Genomic DNA, 17,270 nt, shown 5'->3' on the forward strand with positions numbered 1-17,270 from the left:
TTTTATTCTATGTAGAATGGCATCAGCCACAGAAAACAAATGTAATTGCATCTTTGTTACCTTTGTGTGCAGCAATTCATAAAGTTGTGTAAGACAAGCTGACAGGATCTTGAATTTTGGCCCAATATTAGCTTATACAGAAGCTATTTATGAAATAGCTTTGTGACCTTGAGCATGCACTTAATTTCTATGGACCACAGCATCATCGTCTGTAAAATTAGAGTATTGGCCCAGCTACCTGCTAATGGCTACGTTCACACAAAAGTCAGTGAATCTTAGACATTCTGTAGGTTTATAAGAAAAGCAAATGAATAAAAAGCCTCTCATTATAAGTTTGCTTGCCGTTAAAGCTGCTTTTCTGGCTGATATTTCTGAAATGGAAATAAAGCAGAGGGAGGTTGAATGACCCATCAGTGGTCAAAGATGGATCCCAAACGAGACTAGAATTTACCTCAATCAGTCTCTATTCCTTCCTGCCTCCATGGCATACAGGTCCTAGATTTCTCTAAAAATGGCAGAGAAGGACAAGTAAGGAGATGCAGGGAAAGAAGAAGAGAGAATTATAAATAATGTGAATGAAAGAAGTAGTATGGAGAATGGCTCTTAATTTTTCTATCAATATGCAGTTGTTCTCAAACTGTTATTCAGGGTCAGACAGGGTCACTTCTTGAATAAAAGATTTGTCTAGATACCACAGGAAGTGGTGTTGCTGCTTCAGCATGTGGCACTTTATCTGCTAAAACAAAGCCCTATTTTAAGAGTCATAAAGTTGGGGTTTGGGTTGTGGCTTCTTATATTTGCATATACATGTGATTGGTGAGGAAGCGGAGGTGGGAGGGAAGGCCGCCTAAACATTTTCTCCTGAATGTTCTGGCCAAATGCAACTTTGAATAATTACATTCTTTCACCTACTTATATATCTTCAGTAGTTTCTTCACATTTTGCCTCAAATCTTCAAAGCTTTTGACCATGAGGGATTAAAACCATAAGGATAAAAGTATCGAGACACTTTTGTGGCAATGTCTGCTGCAAGAGCTGTCTGTGGTCGCTCTGCATCCTGGTCTGGATTAGTGGTTCGGAACTGAGTAACACTAGGAAGAATGGCAGTTGAGTTCCGGCATCACTGATTATTTGAAACATCTGTACTGTATAAATGTGGAAATACCCTATGTACTCTCTACTTCAGATACTAAGTTTGACTAGGAAACAGCTTAGTAACTTGGAGGATCTAACTATTAACTTTTATTGCTTCAATACACAGATGGAATAATATCTTAGAAAGGCTTGACTTGGATTGCTCTGCTGTGCCCCACCAGTGAGCATCTCAGGAATTGAGGGTTAGCATAATGACCCAGAGTTAGAACAGGTGACATATAGGTGCCCCTTGTCCTGCCAGTGGTGGGGGCAGAATGAGTGCTATCATTCTTCCTACTATAGCAGCACGCACCATTGGAAAGGACCTTCCCAAGAGAGGGACCATGCAAATACTTTGGCTTCTCAATATTGTCACTGTCCTCCTCCCACCCCTGGGTGTAAGAAAAGACCTAAGATTCTGATGATACTCAAACATCTTGCTGCATATCAGAGAATTAAATTTTTTCCTCTTTTTTAATTATAGTTAGACTTTTTTCTTTCTACAGGTAATTGCCTTCTCTTGTCAATTATCCTGTTGCAATTGGATTTTTTTTCTTCCTTATATTGCATGGAAGGATTTGTCAAACCTGACATGTTCAGCTTCTTTATTCAGTATTGTTGGTTGAAAGAAAAAAAGTAAAAAGCAATAAGTCTTCCCTTCCTCCTGGGCTGATCAAGTTCTATTTCCTAGTTCATTTTTCTCAAACCTGTTCACTCTTAGACAGCTGGAGGCCTCATGAGGTGTTTGGTTATTTTACCTTGAGTAAATCTTAAACCATGATATTCGATACTATCCCTGACCTGGCTCCAAAATTTCTCTTCCACTCATTTATTTTTCTACTCTGTGTTTCAGACAATCTTGTCCATTTGCCCTCTGGGAAGTTGCTCTCTCTTTCTTGCCTTTGCTCTTACTGCTTCTTCTGGTTGTATCCTCCCTTGCTCCATCCACCCAGCAAAATCCTCAATAATGCTATCTCTTATGCCCGCTCACCAGTGGAAATTCTATCTGAACTCCCTTATTTTGTAACCTTCTTTTGATTTCAGTCATATTTTACACTGCCTTGTCATTACCATCCATATACTACTCTCACATTAGATTGTAAACTCTGTGAGGACAAAGATGGTCTTCTCCAATGTCTGGTGATTGAAAGAACAAATGTGTGCTCTTCAACAAAGGCTTTGAAAAGTTTCTGTGAAAGATCATTAAAATAATTACATTTTTAGGGCAGTTGATGAAAATTGAATTAGGTCTGTAGATTAGATGGTAGCATTGCATCAGTGTTAGAGTAACTCATTTAGATCATTGTGTTATGATTATATAGGTGAATATCCTTATTCTTAGAAAATGCATATTGAAATATTTAGAGGCATTGGGGCATGATATGTATAAATTACTTAAATAGTTAAAAATATGTATGTATATATTACATATATGTATATGTAGGTAGGGCGTGATAAAGTAATTGTGGCAAAATGTTGGCAACTGGTGAGTCTAGGTGAAGGGCATTCTATTTTTGTAACTCAAATAAATTTGAAATTATTTCAAAATAAAAAGTTAAAAACAAAACAATATTAAATTTTAGATACCATCTAATCAGAAATAATCATAGGAAACTGGTTCAAATGCAGGAAAATAAAAGGAACATTTATTTATAGGTGAAAAGGTAACCCGGAGAAAAATATAGAATCTATTATTTAATGTTTTATACATGACCCGTAGCACCAAGCACATGATGAACTGTCCGGGTTATCATAAGGCGGGTCAATTCTTCCGCATAATCAAATGCTAAAAGGTTAAAGATAAATGGCAGGATAATCTAAAGCAGCGCCATGTGAGGAAAAACGGCAAATGCCTCTCAAAACACAAGCATTGTGAGGGTCATGCCTCTTGGAACAAAATTACTCAAACTGTAATTAGAAGATGATGGGCTCTTGAAGGAGTTATAATGTAGGGAAAAGATTTCAGAATCATTGCAGGTGGTTTCTTCTGTGTGCTACTGCAACAAAATAACAAGCATTATTGAGAGCTATTTAGGAACTCAAAATATTTTTAGTGTAGACATGTTGAAATACAAGCATATTGGTTATCTGTTGCTGTGTAACAAATTACCTCACAACTTTGTGCCTTAAAACAACAAATATTTGTTACCTCACAGTTTTTGTGTCAGGAATTTGGGAGAAGCTTAGCTGGTCTCAAGGTCTGGCTCAGGGTTTCATGAGGTTGTCATCAGTGTGTTAGCTGATGCTACAGTCTCCTGAAGGCTTGATGGGGGATGGAGGATCCACTCACGTGGCTGTTGGCAGGAGGCCTCAGGTCCTCACTATGTTGATCTCTTCATAGGACTGCTTGAGTGTCCTAATGATGTGGCAGCTGGCTTCTTGCAGAATAGCGATCCAAGTAGCAAGATGGAAAGCGCAATGCCTTTGATGACCTAGGTTTGGAAATATACTCTGTCATTTTTGCCAAATCCTGTGGGTTACACAGATCTACTCACACAAGGCAGAGATCACTGGAGGCTGTCCTAGAGGCTGGCTATAGCAATAGAGTATAATTAGGGCTGCCAAAGTGTAGTTTTTGAAAAAAGGACAGAAAGAGTACATTTTATAAAAGCGATAAAAGGATTTTTTTTTTTTTTTTTGGTGGACAGGCCAAAAAAATTAGGACCTTTTAGGTTGAGAAGAATGAATGGGTATGTTAATTTAAAACTGAGAAGTTTTAAATTAATATGATTTTATTTACGAAATTTTTGGAGTGAGAAGTAGTGTTTGAAGTTTCTTTTCCTATTAAAAAAAGAAATATATTGTTTTCCCAGTAGGAGATAGACTCAAGTGAGAAAATATAACTGGGATGCAGAATGGCTTATACCCAAAACAGCTCTCCCTAATATCAACCATAGTTTTCTGTGATTTCTCCCGGTCCTGCCAATTCTTTCCTTCATTGGTTTCTCACATACTTCCATTCCTTAGACTACCCCCGTGGGACAGGCCATTCTACCCCACACCTGAATGCACTAACCTCCACCCACTTTCTTGGCTTCTAGTCTCTGTTCTCTTGGTTAGATTTAGCATAACTTCTCTGTGTTAATTTCCAAAAAACCCCACCTCTTTCATCAAATAATGTGCCCTGCTCAAAGACTTAAGTTTATTCTACTGCACACAAGAAAAAATCGTCTGAACTCTTTAGCATTGTGCTCAAGACCCTTCATCACCAAGTCTACCTACCCTTCTAACAGTATTCCTTAAGAGCTCTGCTTTCCACCCTCAAAGTTTGGCTCACACCTTTCTCTTTGCATCATGGCCCATGGTTTTCATTTACCCAAAGGCTTCCTTTTATCCAGAAGTGATGCTGAGGGCAGATCGCAGACATTGTAGTCATCAGCTAGACTCCTTCAAATTTCTACTCTGTTTTAATTGTCTGATCTCAGGTGAAACATTCGATTTTAGCTAATGAGATTACACATGTGAGGTGCGAGGCATGAGGTAGGCACTCAGTGATTTCTAGTTCTTTTTCTTTTGTGGGCTTCTGTTCAAGCTTGACTACTGCTCACGTTAATTTTTTCCCTCCTGTTAAAACTCTGTTAAAGCAATTCATTTCTACATTGACTTATTTGACAAATAATCATATTTTATTTATAATTTTTCTCTCTAATAAATTTTGAACTATTGTGGGCAGTGACCATGCCTTGTAAGTCACAATAGTCCCCACAAGTGCTTGCACTGTAGATCCTTAGTGAGTATTGTTTGTGGATTTTTTCCATATGTGGTGGGTAATGGATTCATAGGGAAGTTGTAGAGCAGGGGTCCTCAACTCTCAGGTTGTGGACCAGTACTGGTCCGTGGCCTGTTAGGAACCGGGCCGCTAGGAACCAAGCCACACAGCAGGAGGTGAGCGGTGGGCAAGCGAGATAAGCTTCATCTGTATTTACAGCTGCTCCCCAGTGCTAGCATCCCTGTCTCAGCACCACCTCAGATCATCAGGCATTAGATTCTCATAGGAGCACCTATCTCTGGTGCCAAAAATGTTAGGGACCACTTTTGTAGAGTACCTCCCAAAGTTAATGACAAATGGGTAATCAGGTCTCCCCCAAAAGTTCTTAATGCTGCCTCTTTTGATCTTAATCGTGGCTGCATCACACTGTATTGAAATGGTCCATTTGTGGCCATTCTCAATGTGGTCCTGCGAGCTCCTTGAGGGTAGCTCAGAGTCAAGCATCCTCGGGGCTTTGCCCAGTTTTTGCTTGATATAAAGGGCCCAATGAATGCCCAGAACTGTTACTAAACACATCATGCTGATATTTAGGGATTTTTTTTTTGGTTGTTTATGAAACCATTATAAATTTATAAAATAGGATTTGAGAATTTTTTAAGTGAATCTTTATAGCTACTCTCATTTAACTTATATTCTTAGAAGCTTCCAAGGAATGCCATGTGACTGCCATGGCAATATGATTTAATGTGACTTAGAAGAATATCTTTATTGAGGTATTTGATGTTAGCAAAATGACATGAAGCTGCCCCAGACAAAAAGTATATATAACACTTGGACAGCTTCAAATGAATAGTTATGTTTGGGAAAAGTAATATGCTACTAGAATAACTAGCTTTGGATGGTGAAAATAGGAATCATGACAGTACCTCAAGGATTTCTTTTTATCAGCAAAGTAGTATTTCTAGGGAAGTCTTCATCTGAAGTGGCTTCCAGGGCACCCAGCAAGCATTACTCTTTTGACATCTTTAATACTCTATTAATACTGCTATTTAATACTCTATTCACAGACTCAAAGCTCCAGGAAGAACACGGCATACTATCTTCTGCCCTGCCTGTGCATTCTTTCTGAGTAGTTGAGCGAAACGCTAGTATATCCTTAATAGATAACATGATAGAGTGATCAAGTGAAATAGGTGGCTCTTGGTACGGCAGGGGTGAGGGTTGGGATGAGGGGGTGGGGGGGGTGGGAATTGAGGAAATGTAGTTATTCTTAATCAAGAAATTAGTTTTCACTTAGAGAATTGTCGGCAGATTTTAGGGAAATGAGCTTGAGAAAAAACTGGATGAGAGCACCCAAGTTATTTTTATGTGTGCACTTAATGATTCCAAGAAGGAAAGAGGTTTTAGAACCAGAAAGAATCATCTGGAGTCATTTATCCCTCTACTGTTGCAAAAATCAATTAGCAAGTCAACGCCCCATTATTTATTTCCTCCTAACACACTGATAAAGAAACTATACCCTGTCATCAGAACCCAGGCTCATGAACTGTAGGGATTTTATTCAACCAGATTATTTACTGAGGATTTTGTGGTAGCGTGAACAAAGCCCGCCTTCCTTAGAGGCGGCAAGAGTTAACTCTAAGGCCTGCTGCGTTTCCTCTAACAGGAGCACTTTAGCAATGCTAATCAGCTGAACTGATTTTCTGTTTTGATTTTTCCATAATAATTAAGTGAATGATATGGAATGTAATCAAGGTTGGCACTAGGGGGTTCATGTAAATGACTCTTTTTTTTACATTTTGAATTTTATTAAATGGAACTATAAGGGAAGTTATTTGAAGACGAAGACTGGGTGGGTGGAGTAATTTAACGCCTAATTTAGAGTTCTGAATATTTTCAAAATGCCTATTTTAATGAAACAGATCACCACTGTTACCTTTTTTTCAATTTCAATAATGCTACTTTTAAAGATTGTATTTTGTTTTCATTTGCGCTCCGAAGTAGAAGATTATAGTGTAAGGCAAGCTGACACAGCTTAAAAGAGAGAAATGAGAAAGAAAAATCTATGGAATTTTCTTCAAGGTTGACATAAAGGGGAAAAGGTGCCGACATTTACTCATCAAAATTTATAGAAGAAAACAAATAAAATAGGGAAAGGTTATATGTCATGCCTTATCTACTTATTTGGATTGACTATCTGTGCCTTTATTAAACAAGATGGAATATAGTGAAATGTTGCATTTCTATATTTCTTTACAGCTCACTGGCATATTTCTGAATTGTCTTCTCTCCCTATCACATATATAATATTTGAATTATTTTCTCACTGGTTTTCACCAGTTTATGTGAGTGCATGATCCCAGCATTTTGATCTAGCAATTTTTTTTGACATTTTATGCTTTAATGTAGATTATTCTAGAACTCAGTGAATTTTCTAATTTTAATTTGGAAAATGCTTTGGAAATAAGAGGCCAAGTGAAACATATATACATTGTTTAAACATACTGATTATTTTCTCTTCCATGAACACAGCCAGCAACTTTGTAATGCAGTTTGATTTTTCTGTTTGCTGCATTTCAAAAGTAATGAGGAAGTGACCAAATTCTGGTCCCCTCATCACCCCATCCCCTTACAGAAGTTAAAGCCTTCAGAAGGCCATGCATCAAGTGCTAAGCAAGAGAGGATACCAAAAGATCAGTGTCAAAATTTTTACATTAAAAGAGAACATACAGACTCATTCTTTTTCTTGGTAGTTAGATTCTTTGCTTGCAGCAATTTCTAACTTTACAGACTAAACATTTCTAACTGGGAAATGGATGGTTTGAGTCTGAGATGGTGACTCAGGATACAAACTTTTCAATTTGGGGTAATCGTGAGTAGATGACAGCTCTCGTTTTGTCTTTGAGGAAAGAATGAAAGTTAATACACATGTTTCACACTTCACCGAAACGTAATACTTGTGACATAGATAAAGCAATGAGATAGAGAGATATTTGCCATGCTTATTTGTTACAATCAAATATATTAAAGTTTTTCTTATTTTGATGGATGAGGAAAACTAGCAGTATATTATACGTCTTCAACTGTGAAATGAGGATAATAAAAATACCTACTTCTTAGGTAAGTTGCTGTGAGGATTAAATAGATAAAACACACAAAAGGCGTCAGCACTGTGACTGACACAGTAATCAGTCAGGAAATATTAGCTGTTACTGTTTACTGTCATCATCACTTTTTATTCATTCTTGTTAAGTGGAATAGCTCCTTTCTGAACATAATGTTAAGCTTCAGATTTTACAACTTCATGACGGTTAGCCTGTGAGAAACAACAATAATTTGAATTAACTTATAAGCTATATTTTGGCTACCCATTTATGCTCTATATGTTCGAATTATTTCGTGATGATTAAAGTCTCTTCTAAAAATTTCACAATCTCTTGTAGTGGCTCACACCATCTTTTAATTATTCTATAAATTAATGATATTTTAAATTCCAAATCAAACTATTTTTTTAGTTTTAGCCTTTGTAGGGTTAGATAGAGATAACATAATATACTTAATGTACTTGTCTTTATAAACGATCTTGATTGTGAAGAATTTAATACTTCGTTTGATCTGTTCTCTTGAATTTGCAGAATAAACTGTTTCCTAAGATTGAGTTTTTATTGGTATTGTTTATGTATTTGTTTTAGGATAAACCTACCTTTTTAAACCCGAGGTTGTATTATTCAATAAATTTGGTTCCCAAATACTAACAACTGGTAACCTCATGGTGTGGAAAATTCGTATAATGTCTCCAAATGCCAGCTCTCACCCAGAAAATAACTGCTTTGGTCACATAATCTGGCCTATTGTTGCTAGTGTCACTAGTTTCCCAATAGGTTACTTTTAATTAATCAATCAATTAATTAATTAATTTTAATTAGTTAATGCTCATTTTTCTTTTTAATTAATAAATGGATCAGCTATTTCTAATTCCATATCCATTTTTATAATGAATATATAAAATCATTTTATACAGTATAACAGACTTTTCCTTCTTACTAAGTGCCGAGTTCCCGGAGGTGAAGAGATAGATGTGATTTCCAGATGCATGCCATTACAACTGTTACATACTCGAGCTGACCTGCCACATAGTACATGTTCAATAAATGCTGGCAAATGACTTCATTTGCCTATCTCATAGGAACTTCAAACTTGACATATCTAAAATTGAACTAAAGCTTCATTACCCTAGAGGAGGAGGGCTTCTGTGCTTCCCATCTCATCGGAGGGCACATCATCCACACAAGGGGCTAACAGGAAGTTCCTCCTCTCTCTGACTCGTACATTAGTCACCAAGTCCTATTGCGTCTACTTTTTAAAAATGTCCCAGGTTCACTCAGTTCCCTGCAATCCCATTGTTGCTTTTTTAGTTCATCCACAGCCCTGTGTACCCGACCTCTCTCTAATAGTCTCCTGCAGGTCATTCCCCTGCAGCCAGAGAGATCTTTCTGATGTCACTCTGTACCTTTTACTAGCTCTTCCTTATCCTTGGATGAAGTTCACATACTTTTCAATGGCTTATAAAACCTGCTGTGTTGTCCTCCCCACTCCCTCTCTTTCTCCACCTGAATTATTTTGAGCTCCCTAAATGTGCCTTACCCTTCCTCACCTCCAGTTCCCTCTCCCTTGAACATTCTCCTCCCTCTTCTGTCTCCTTTGCTGGCCGATTCTGCAATTATGTTGCTATTTGCTTTTCTGTTATGATGTCTCTGCCTCTCAATAATTCCTGGTTTATTTTTTCTAATACTGACCTCCAAACAGCTTTACACTTTTTCCTATACACCTGTGTAGAAACCTCTGTAAGAGAATTGGTTTTGTTTCTATTCAGCAGATAGGGAAACTGAAGCACTAAATATAAGAAATGTATGTTATGATTATTAAATTATAAACATCTTAATGGGCAGGGACAGGAATTATATCTGTACTTTATGTCGTTTTGCACAGTGGCTAGGATAGAGTAGCCATTCAGTGCACATTCAATGATTTATTGAATGAATCTCAGCTTGAGCCTGAGGTGCCTCTCTCTCAAGTCAATGGGGCTTCTGTTTCATCATTTATCCTCTGGGACAAATGAGGCCAGATTCCTCTGTGAGCCCTCTTCTTCCAGAAGGGAATTATGCCTGGTGAGAGAATCTGGAAGCCTGTGTTGCTCTGAGTCGTTCGAGTAAATTCCTTTAATGTTAGCTGGCATGGATGAGAAGGGCTTTTGTTGTGGTGGCAATTAATGATGATTTGCACATTTTAGTAATTTACAAAACGGTAGCCACCCTGCACAACATAAGAAATACCTCTCTCTCCTGGACCATGAAATCTGGTGACCCGTCTATTTGAATACATGGCTTGTTATGCATGTTTTAGCCCTAGTGATGAGTGGTACCGAATGGTTGCTGTACTGAAAGGAATTCAGCTTGGGTCATTTTAATGCATCTCTAATTTGGATTGTTTCTTTCTTTTTTTTTTTTTTCCTCATAGGTTGTTTTTCAGGGAAAAATGATTATTTCTTTGAACTCATTCCTGGGCTTTATCTGTTTATTGTTATGCCACTGGATCAGCACAGCATCACCTCTGAACCTTGAAGACCCTAATGTGTGCAGTCACTGGGAAAGGTAATAGTTTTGAAAATAATCTGAAGAATAATTTCTGATAACTTCCTTTATATACTGTTATTATCAATCTGATATATAATATTAGAATTTGAGAGGACGTTGTGAAATTACTTTTATGTAAAAATCATTAGCTATAGCTAATAAATTGGATAGTATTCATCTTGGCCTTATAGAATGTACATTATGTGATAAAAACTTGATATATTGATTTTTAAACAAAGGCAATTATAAGATTTTAGGGAAAACATTAATAACTCAATTAGAATGAGCTCCCTAAGGTCTTGTCCCTGTTCTGATTCTATCTGCAATAATTCAGGGCAGTTGGACTTCTGCATGGGAACCAATGAGTGAGCAGTGGAAGACAGTATGTAATAATGTGCTTAAGTGTTGAAATGTATGGCATAAAAATGTATGGGATGAAAAGGGAGACATGATATCTGGAGGAGCTGGCAAAGGTGCATAGAGGTAGTGTCACTTGAGATGTTCTTGAAGAACTAAATAAGATGAGTGAGCGTCAGTGACTCGGAGGGCTTCTAGGAATGGAAGGAAGCTTAAAACCAGTGCCATGCAGACCTCCAAAGGCTGTGCCCAACAAGACTAGAGTCAGTACAGTATTGGAGGAGGGCAAGATTGAATAGATTACATGAGAGCAGAGGATGTAGTTTCCAGATCTGGGCAATTTTCAGTAGGAAATTCAGAGGAAGTACAAAACACTAGGCCATTCTCAGGGATCTTACAGTCCCTTTGGAACACAAAAAGAGCACAAACCATCTGGTGATAGTACAATTATATACAGTCTACTCTGTTCTAATGTGCGATTTGCATTCCTAAGAAAGTATCTTTCTCCAAAAATAACATTGCAAATGCAAAGTTTTCAAACAAATACACGGTGTCAAGTACTAGAGAATAATATTTATCTTTAATAGCTTAAGTGCAATAACATCAAACTTTTGGTTCCTTTTTCCTGTCACCTTAAGCACCATGATTAACACCCCACAGAGCACACATTCTAATCACTGTAGTCACCCACTGGTAGGATGCACAAAGCTCAGAGCCTTTCAAGCACAGCAGCTCTTATTATTCTAAGGGCACACTGGTTCCTCATTCGCAGCATTATTTTTTGGTGGGGACTTGTTCCCATCTCCACTGGCAGTTTTACAATCAGGGTGACAAAAATATGTTCCTCTGATAGATCAATGGAGTTATATATCACTATGAAACTTTAAGCCGTGGAGGAAATATATATATGTAATGAAGTTCTATATATTTATGGTATTAACTATATTACACGGAATTTAAGAGGGGGGATCTCCTATTAATTATCTTTATAATCTTCACAGCACCTTTCATTTCACCAACAAAGTATGTAATATTTATTAAAGTAATCAAAATGAATCAATGAATACACAGATGGGTACATATCAAATTTAGACAAGGGAAAGTCCAGTGGTGGTTGAATATCTTGGAGGACAATAGCATTGGAATGTGAGGAAAAACAAATTTGTAAGATACTACGAAATAAAAATCAACAGATCTTGGTAAGCCATTGACTATAGGATATAAAGGAGGCAGAAAACGCTGAGATTTAAAACCTGCTATGTGAAAGAGTGGAAGTGTCATTGCACATATAGGAAAATGAAAGGAAGAGAGTTGATCTGAAAGAGAAGAGGTTGGTGTGGTTTACCCTGTTGTGCTCATGAGATCAATTTGAAACATGGGCATGGAAGTGTTTGGGGAATGTGGATCTGGGCACATGATGAGATGTGAATAGATGAACTCCTTGAGGGAAAAGCTATAAAGAGAAAAGAATCCATGACCTCAAGTAATCCAGCACCCACTCAGACGTACACATTTTGTCTTGATTCCTTGCTCAATACTTGGCCAAACTTGCCAACACTTAAATGCATTGGTTTGTTCACCATCAATAATTCCTTATGTCTAAAACATTGCCTTGCATATGGCATGTGCTCAATAAATAATTGTTGAATGAGCTTTCACCTTCTGATAGGAAATAAAATGACTAATGTGGACATCAGTTGGGGGTTGAGAAGCGGGGAGAAAGAGACAAAGGGCACATTTATTTTTAAACGTAATATAATTCCACTGTTGTACAAGTAATTAGAGTAACATCTAAAATACAAATGGGAGGGAAATCGAGCATGAAAAAATAAGGAAATGAAGGAGATTTTTTTCCTGACTATATTTTTTTGTATGAACTGCTAGAAAGAAGGATTGACAGCTAAAATCTTCTTGATAAATTTCCTGTCATAAGGCCAGATAATGATTCTTTGAAGAAAGGTAAAAGAAAGTGGAATTATTTTGACAAGAATGGAAAAAGGAGCATGAATTAAAACGATCAAATAAAGGTGCAGGTGATGGGGTCTTTTGTATTTTCAAAAACTGAAATGGGCTTGAATTGAAATGGGGAGAGGGTGATTAGCTTCAGGGACAAAATTCTTTGGTAGTAAGGCTTAACAAGGTTATTGTAGACTTTCCTTATACTAATACCTACCTTTACCCAAAGGGCCTGAGCCATGGAATCACCTGGAGTTCTGCCTTCCAGAGTGTGGTCTGTGAAGCTGTGGCATGAGCTTCACCTGGGAGCTTGTTGGAACTGAAGAGTCTCAGGCACTGCCGCAGCCCTACTGAATGATTTATTTTCAAACAAAAGTGTGCCTCATTTTAATGCAGCAATGCTGACTCTCAAAATACATAAAATGAAATTGAGGAAAATTAAATCATTAAAAACACACAAGGGTGCTTGTTACTAAAGGAATTCTGCACAGCATCCTTTTGGAAAATGAATAATTTCATGAATCATCTGTTCCTTCTTCTCATTCCTTTTCTCTGTTCTGTTAGTTTAAGTTCTTCCATCTAGTGGGGTTTCTTCTAAAGAAGGCACAGATAAGGAGAAGCCATTCTTTGCCCAATCAACCCTTGGGGGTGGAACACAGAACTGGTAGTAATTAAAACAGCAGTCCTGAAGTGAGCAGAGATATGAAATGATGATTATTACCATACCTGATTAAAGTAACAAGATAATTTAAGCAGATAAAATGTAATTAACCACTTTGGAATGTGTCCAAGTGATGATGGCTTTTTTTCCTCTTGTTCTTTGACCTTAAATTAAATCTTGCTGGGGTTTCTCCCCGGATAATACTTAATAGGTTAAAATCATGGTGATGATATGTTTTCAGTGTGTATGAGAAGATTAAACAAACAAGCAAGAGATAAAGGGTTTTGCATCTCGATACTTAAAATAATGCAGAATTGAGATCAGATTCCTTTTACAATACAGTTTGCTACTCATGGTCTGTTTTAGAAGCTCTAGTGACATCTGAGAGGAGACAGAGGGACAGATGGTGTTCAGGGTGGTGATGAGAGTGCTGCCTCTGGACTGACCACTAGCACTGGGAGCTCAATGCTGCTCATTTGTGATGACAACAGGACTGGACTAGACAATCAAGAAGGTTTCTTCCCACTCTGTGACTTTGAGAGCAGCCACTGATGAACATGAAGGTGTGGATGATTAGCCGAGGTGCTATTTAAGTTCATACAGCAGCCCAGGCATTGGCCAAAGAAGCAGTGATAAAGACCAGAGGGGGTGGGCCAGTTATCAAGGACACAGCTTCGAGAAAGTGGTCCCTATAAAAGTGACAACTCTTCTCCTTTGAATATAAGTGGAAGGCTCAGTTTTTGACCAATGGGAAAAGTAATTTACAGGCAATTAGTTCTGAACTGAGTTTGAGCCTCTAAATAATTTTATTGCAAAGAGTCATGATTGAAGAGAAATGCTCAAAACATACTGAATTTTATACTCTTGTTTTTCCCAGACTGTATGTATTTCTCTATGAAAGCCATATCACATTATTTTAGGTATTTAAATGCTGGCCTTTCTTGAGAGCTCTTTGAGAGCACGAGTTGCGTAGAAGTTCAATAAATGTTTGTTGAATTGGAATCCTAAATGGTTTGATTACCCTTTTATAGAAAAGAACCTCATTTCTTAGAACCAGAGAAGCATCCTACAAATGTATGCAATTAGCAAACAGCAAGTGGCAAAAAGAGGAAATTCCTGTATTTTAACATTTCCTCTTATTTAGGCAATCTTCTAGCCTGCTAGAGATTAGTGAAAACATTTTTCGTGTTTGTTGTGGAGTCATTTCCCCCATCCACATCAGATGGGATGTGTTTGGTCAGGATCCGTTTGTTGATGATCACCTTTGCTCTACGTTTAACAACATAACATGGCCTTTGAAGCTTTATGGAAATACTGCATCAGGTTTAGTTCCAGTAAACAAGTTTAATTAGGCTAAATTAGTACCATAGAACCCAGTGGAAGGCATTAATTTCGAGTGGTTTCTTTTTCGTTCCTGTAACACATGTGGAAAGTTGCTCTAGTTTAGATGATTGAATAGAGAAGATATGGTACATATATACAGTGGAATGTTACTCAGCCATGAAAAAGAATGACATCTTACTATCTGTAACGACATGGATGGACCTAGAGGGTATTATGCTAAGTGAAATAAGTCAGAGAAAGATAAATACCATATGATCTCACATATATGTGGAATCTCAGAAAAAAAACAGGATAAACAAACAGAAACAAATTCATACATACAGATGAGAGGGGGTTAGGGGGCTGGGTGAAAAAGGTGAAGGGATTAAGAAGTACAAGTTGGTAGTTACAAAGTAGTCATGGGGTTGTAAAGTACAGCAGAGAATATTGTCAATAACATTTCAATGACAATATATGGTGCCAGGTGGTACTAGACTTGTGGCGGAGGGTGTCACTTTATAAGTTATATAAATGTCTACTCACTATGTTGTACACCTGAAACTAATATGATATTTACTATCCATGTAATTGAAAAATAAAAATAAATTTTAAAAAGAGAAATTTGCTCTACTTTGTTCATGGGTAATGTAGGACTGCACCTATATAAGCAGTTTCATACGCAGAGGATGTTCATTCACTTTGCTCTTTACTTGAAATGGAATGAGAAATAATGCTGCAGACTTCAAGATTCAGTTATTTATAAGCAGCTGAGTAGGAAAGGGAAAAAGCTGGTGAGGAAGCCTTAGAATTTGTATCAACCTGAATCTCAGGACACTGCAAGGGGTCTGAAGAATATATTAATAGCTTAATGTGGTATTTCATTCCAAGAACATTAATATTTTAATGGAGGCCTCTTGCTTTACCCAAAAGGAGTTATATTTCAGATGTAGGCAATTGCATTCTCTACGCGCATCTGAACTTCTTGCAGGTAGCAGCAGGTGTAAGGAAATTGGAGTAGAAGGAAATAGTCATCTAAAGTGTATGTTAGGAATTCTGACCTGATTTTAAGATGTAATAATCAAAACCCTGCGAAAAGAGGTTACCTGCTAAAGGTCACCCAGTTTCTCAGTGTCAGATCAAGATTATAACCCTGACTTCTTCTAATCTAGTGATATTTTTCAGTAGCGCTTATTGAATCTTCTAAAGATTCGTGAAGGATTTCTAAATTTATCTAGAAATCTGGTTGCAGTGTCCCGAAGAATGAACGCAAAAGTGTGACTAGCATGATTATTTCAAGAATGCCTATTGAAGCCTGAGTACATAGTGACAAATGGGCCAGGTCCGGAAAGAAAGCCACTGTTTGTGAGGCCGGTACCAAACAGGTTTTCAGATGAGAAGGTTCTGCCTTGTATCTAACCCGATTTCTTCAGGCTGCAATTTCAACCTCATGTTTTCCATACCTTCTTTAGTTGATAGTTCCTTTTAATGAACTTAGGCTATTGATTTGCAGCAAGCGAGTCTGTGATTGTAGCCCATTTTGTTAGTGTGAATCAAAGATTTTAGTGGAAATCTTTAAGAGTGCTAGAAAAAAAGAAAATAAACTGGAAAAGAGGATTCTCCAGATTTTCCTGTAGGCAAGAACACAAAACTCTTGAACATGTAATAGACTGCTTTAGAATGAAAAAGTATTGGATTAAACATTGAATGTTTTTTACTTTTCATGAATGTTTTTCATTCATATTCTTAGGCCCATAGGAATGCATGCTTTTCCTGTTAGTGAAAATTTATTGAAAAACAAGCTGTTTAAGTAGCAGCAGGTTTGGTATGATTATTTCAGGCTAATTGTCTCAGCCATATGTTTAGAAACAGTTTTAAAGATTTCTTTGTAGTTTTTATTTAGAGTTTGTACATAGTCTTCCATTGCCTGAGAGGTAGAGCAGGCACATAAAAGCAAATTATTCCAAATTTCAACCCGATAAACATGCTATTTCTGATTTTCCAGAATCAGTAGCAAAATGTACTCAAATTATAAATACTCAAATAATTCTTTTGCTGATTACCTTATTGTTTGCCTGCAAACTTAGATTAAAAAGTTTTAGTTATTCCTAGACTCCTGGGGTGAGGATATGGAATTAAATACAGAAAAATATATGGTGATATATTTTTAAATTTAGGAATATCAGAGTTTGTGGTAGATAGTAAAAAAGATTTTTTTTTTTGAAATTTACAACATGAACTCTTGTATTTTAAATGTATTATTAATATTGGTCTTTTTGGAGTTCTGGTTCAAATAAAAACCTATAAAAACATGGAGATTCTCTGTGAAGTCAGTGCGGAGTTGCAAATGGAGATAATTTAAGCTATGATTTTTTTTTGTACATAGTATATCACTAATGTGTGATTAATTCCTTATCTTTCCTCTTCTTTTCAGCTACTCAGTAACTGTGCAAGAGTCATATCCACATCCCTTTGATCAAATTTACTACACTAGCTGCAC

At 37.1% G+C, this 17,270-nt stretch overlaps 1 protein-coding gene across 1 annotated transcript in view; it reads left to right on the forward strand.

Moving 5' to 3' along the window:
- Positions 1-17,270, forward strand: part of MEGF10 (multiple EGF like domains 10) — a 165,231-nt gene that overhangs the window by 36,055 nt on the left and 111,906 nt on the right. Inside the window, exons 3-4 of the mRNA XM_011358336.2 lie at positions 10,361-10,494; positions 17,205-17,247. Coding sequence (XP_011356638.2) covers positions 10,361-10,494; positions 17,205-17,247 — 177 coding nt within the window. The remainder of the gene's footprint in view (positions 1-10,360; positions 10,495-17,204; positions 17,248-17,270) is intronic.

This window comes from Pteropus vampyrus, unplaced genomic scaffold (genome assembly GCF_000151845.1).
Source record: "Pteropus vampyrus isolate Shadow unplaced genomic scaffold, Pvam_2.0 Scaffold39, whole genome shotgun sequence".
NCBI classification, from domain to species: domain Eukaryota; kingdom Metazoa; phylum Chordata; class Mammalia; order Chiroptera; family Pteropodidae; genus Pteropus; species Pteropus vampyrus.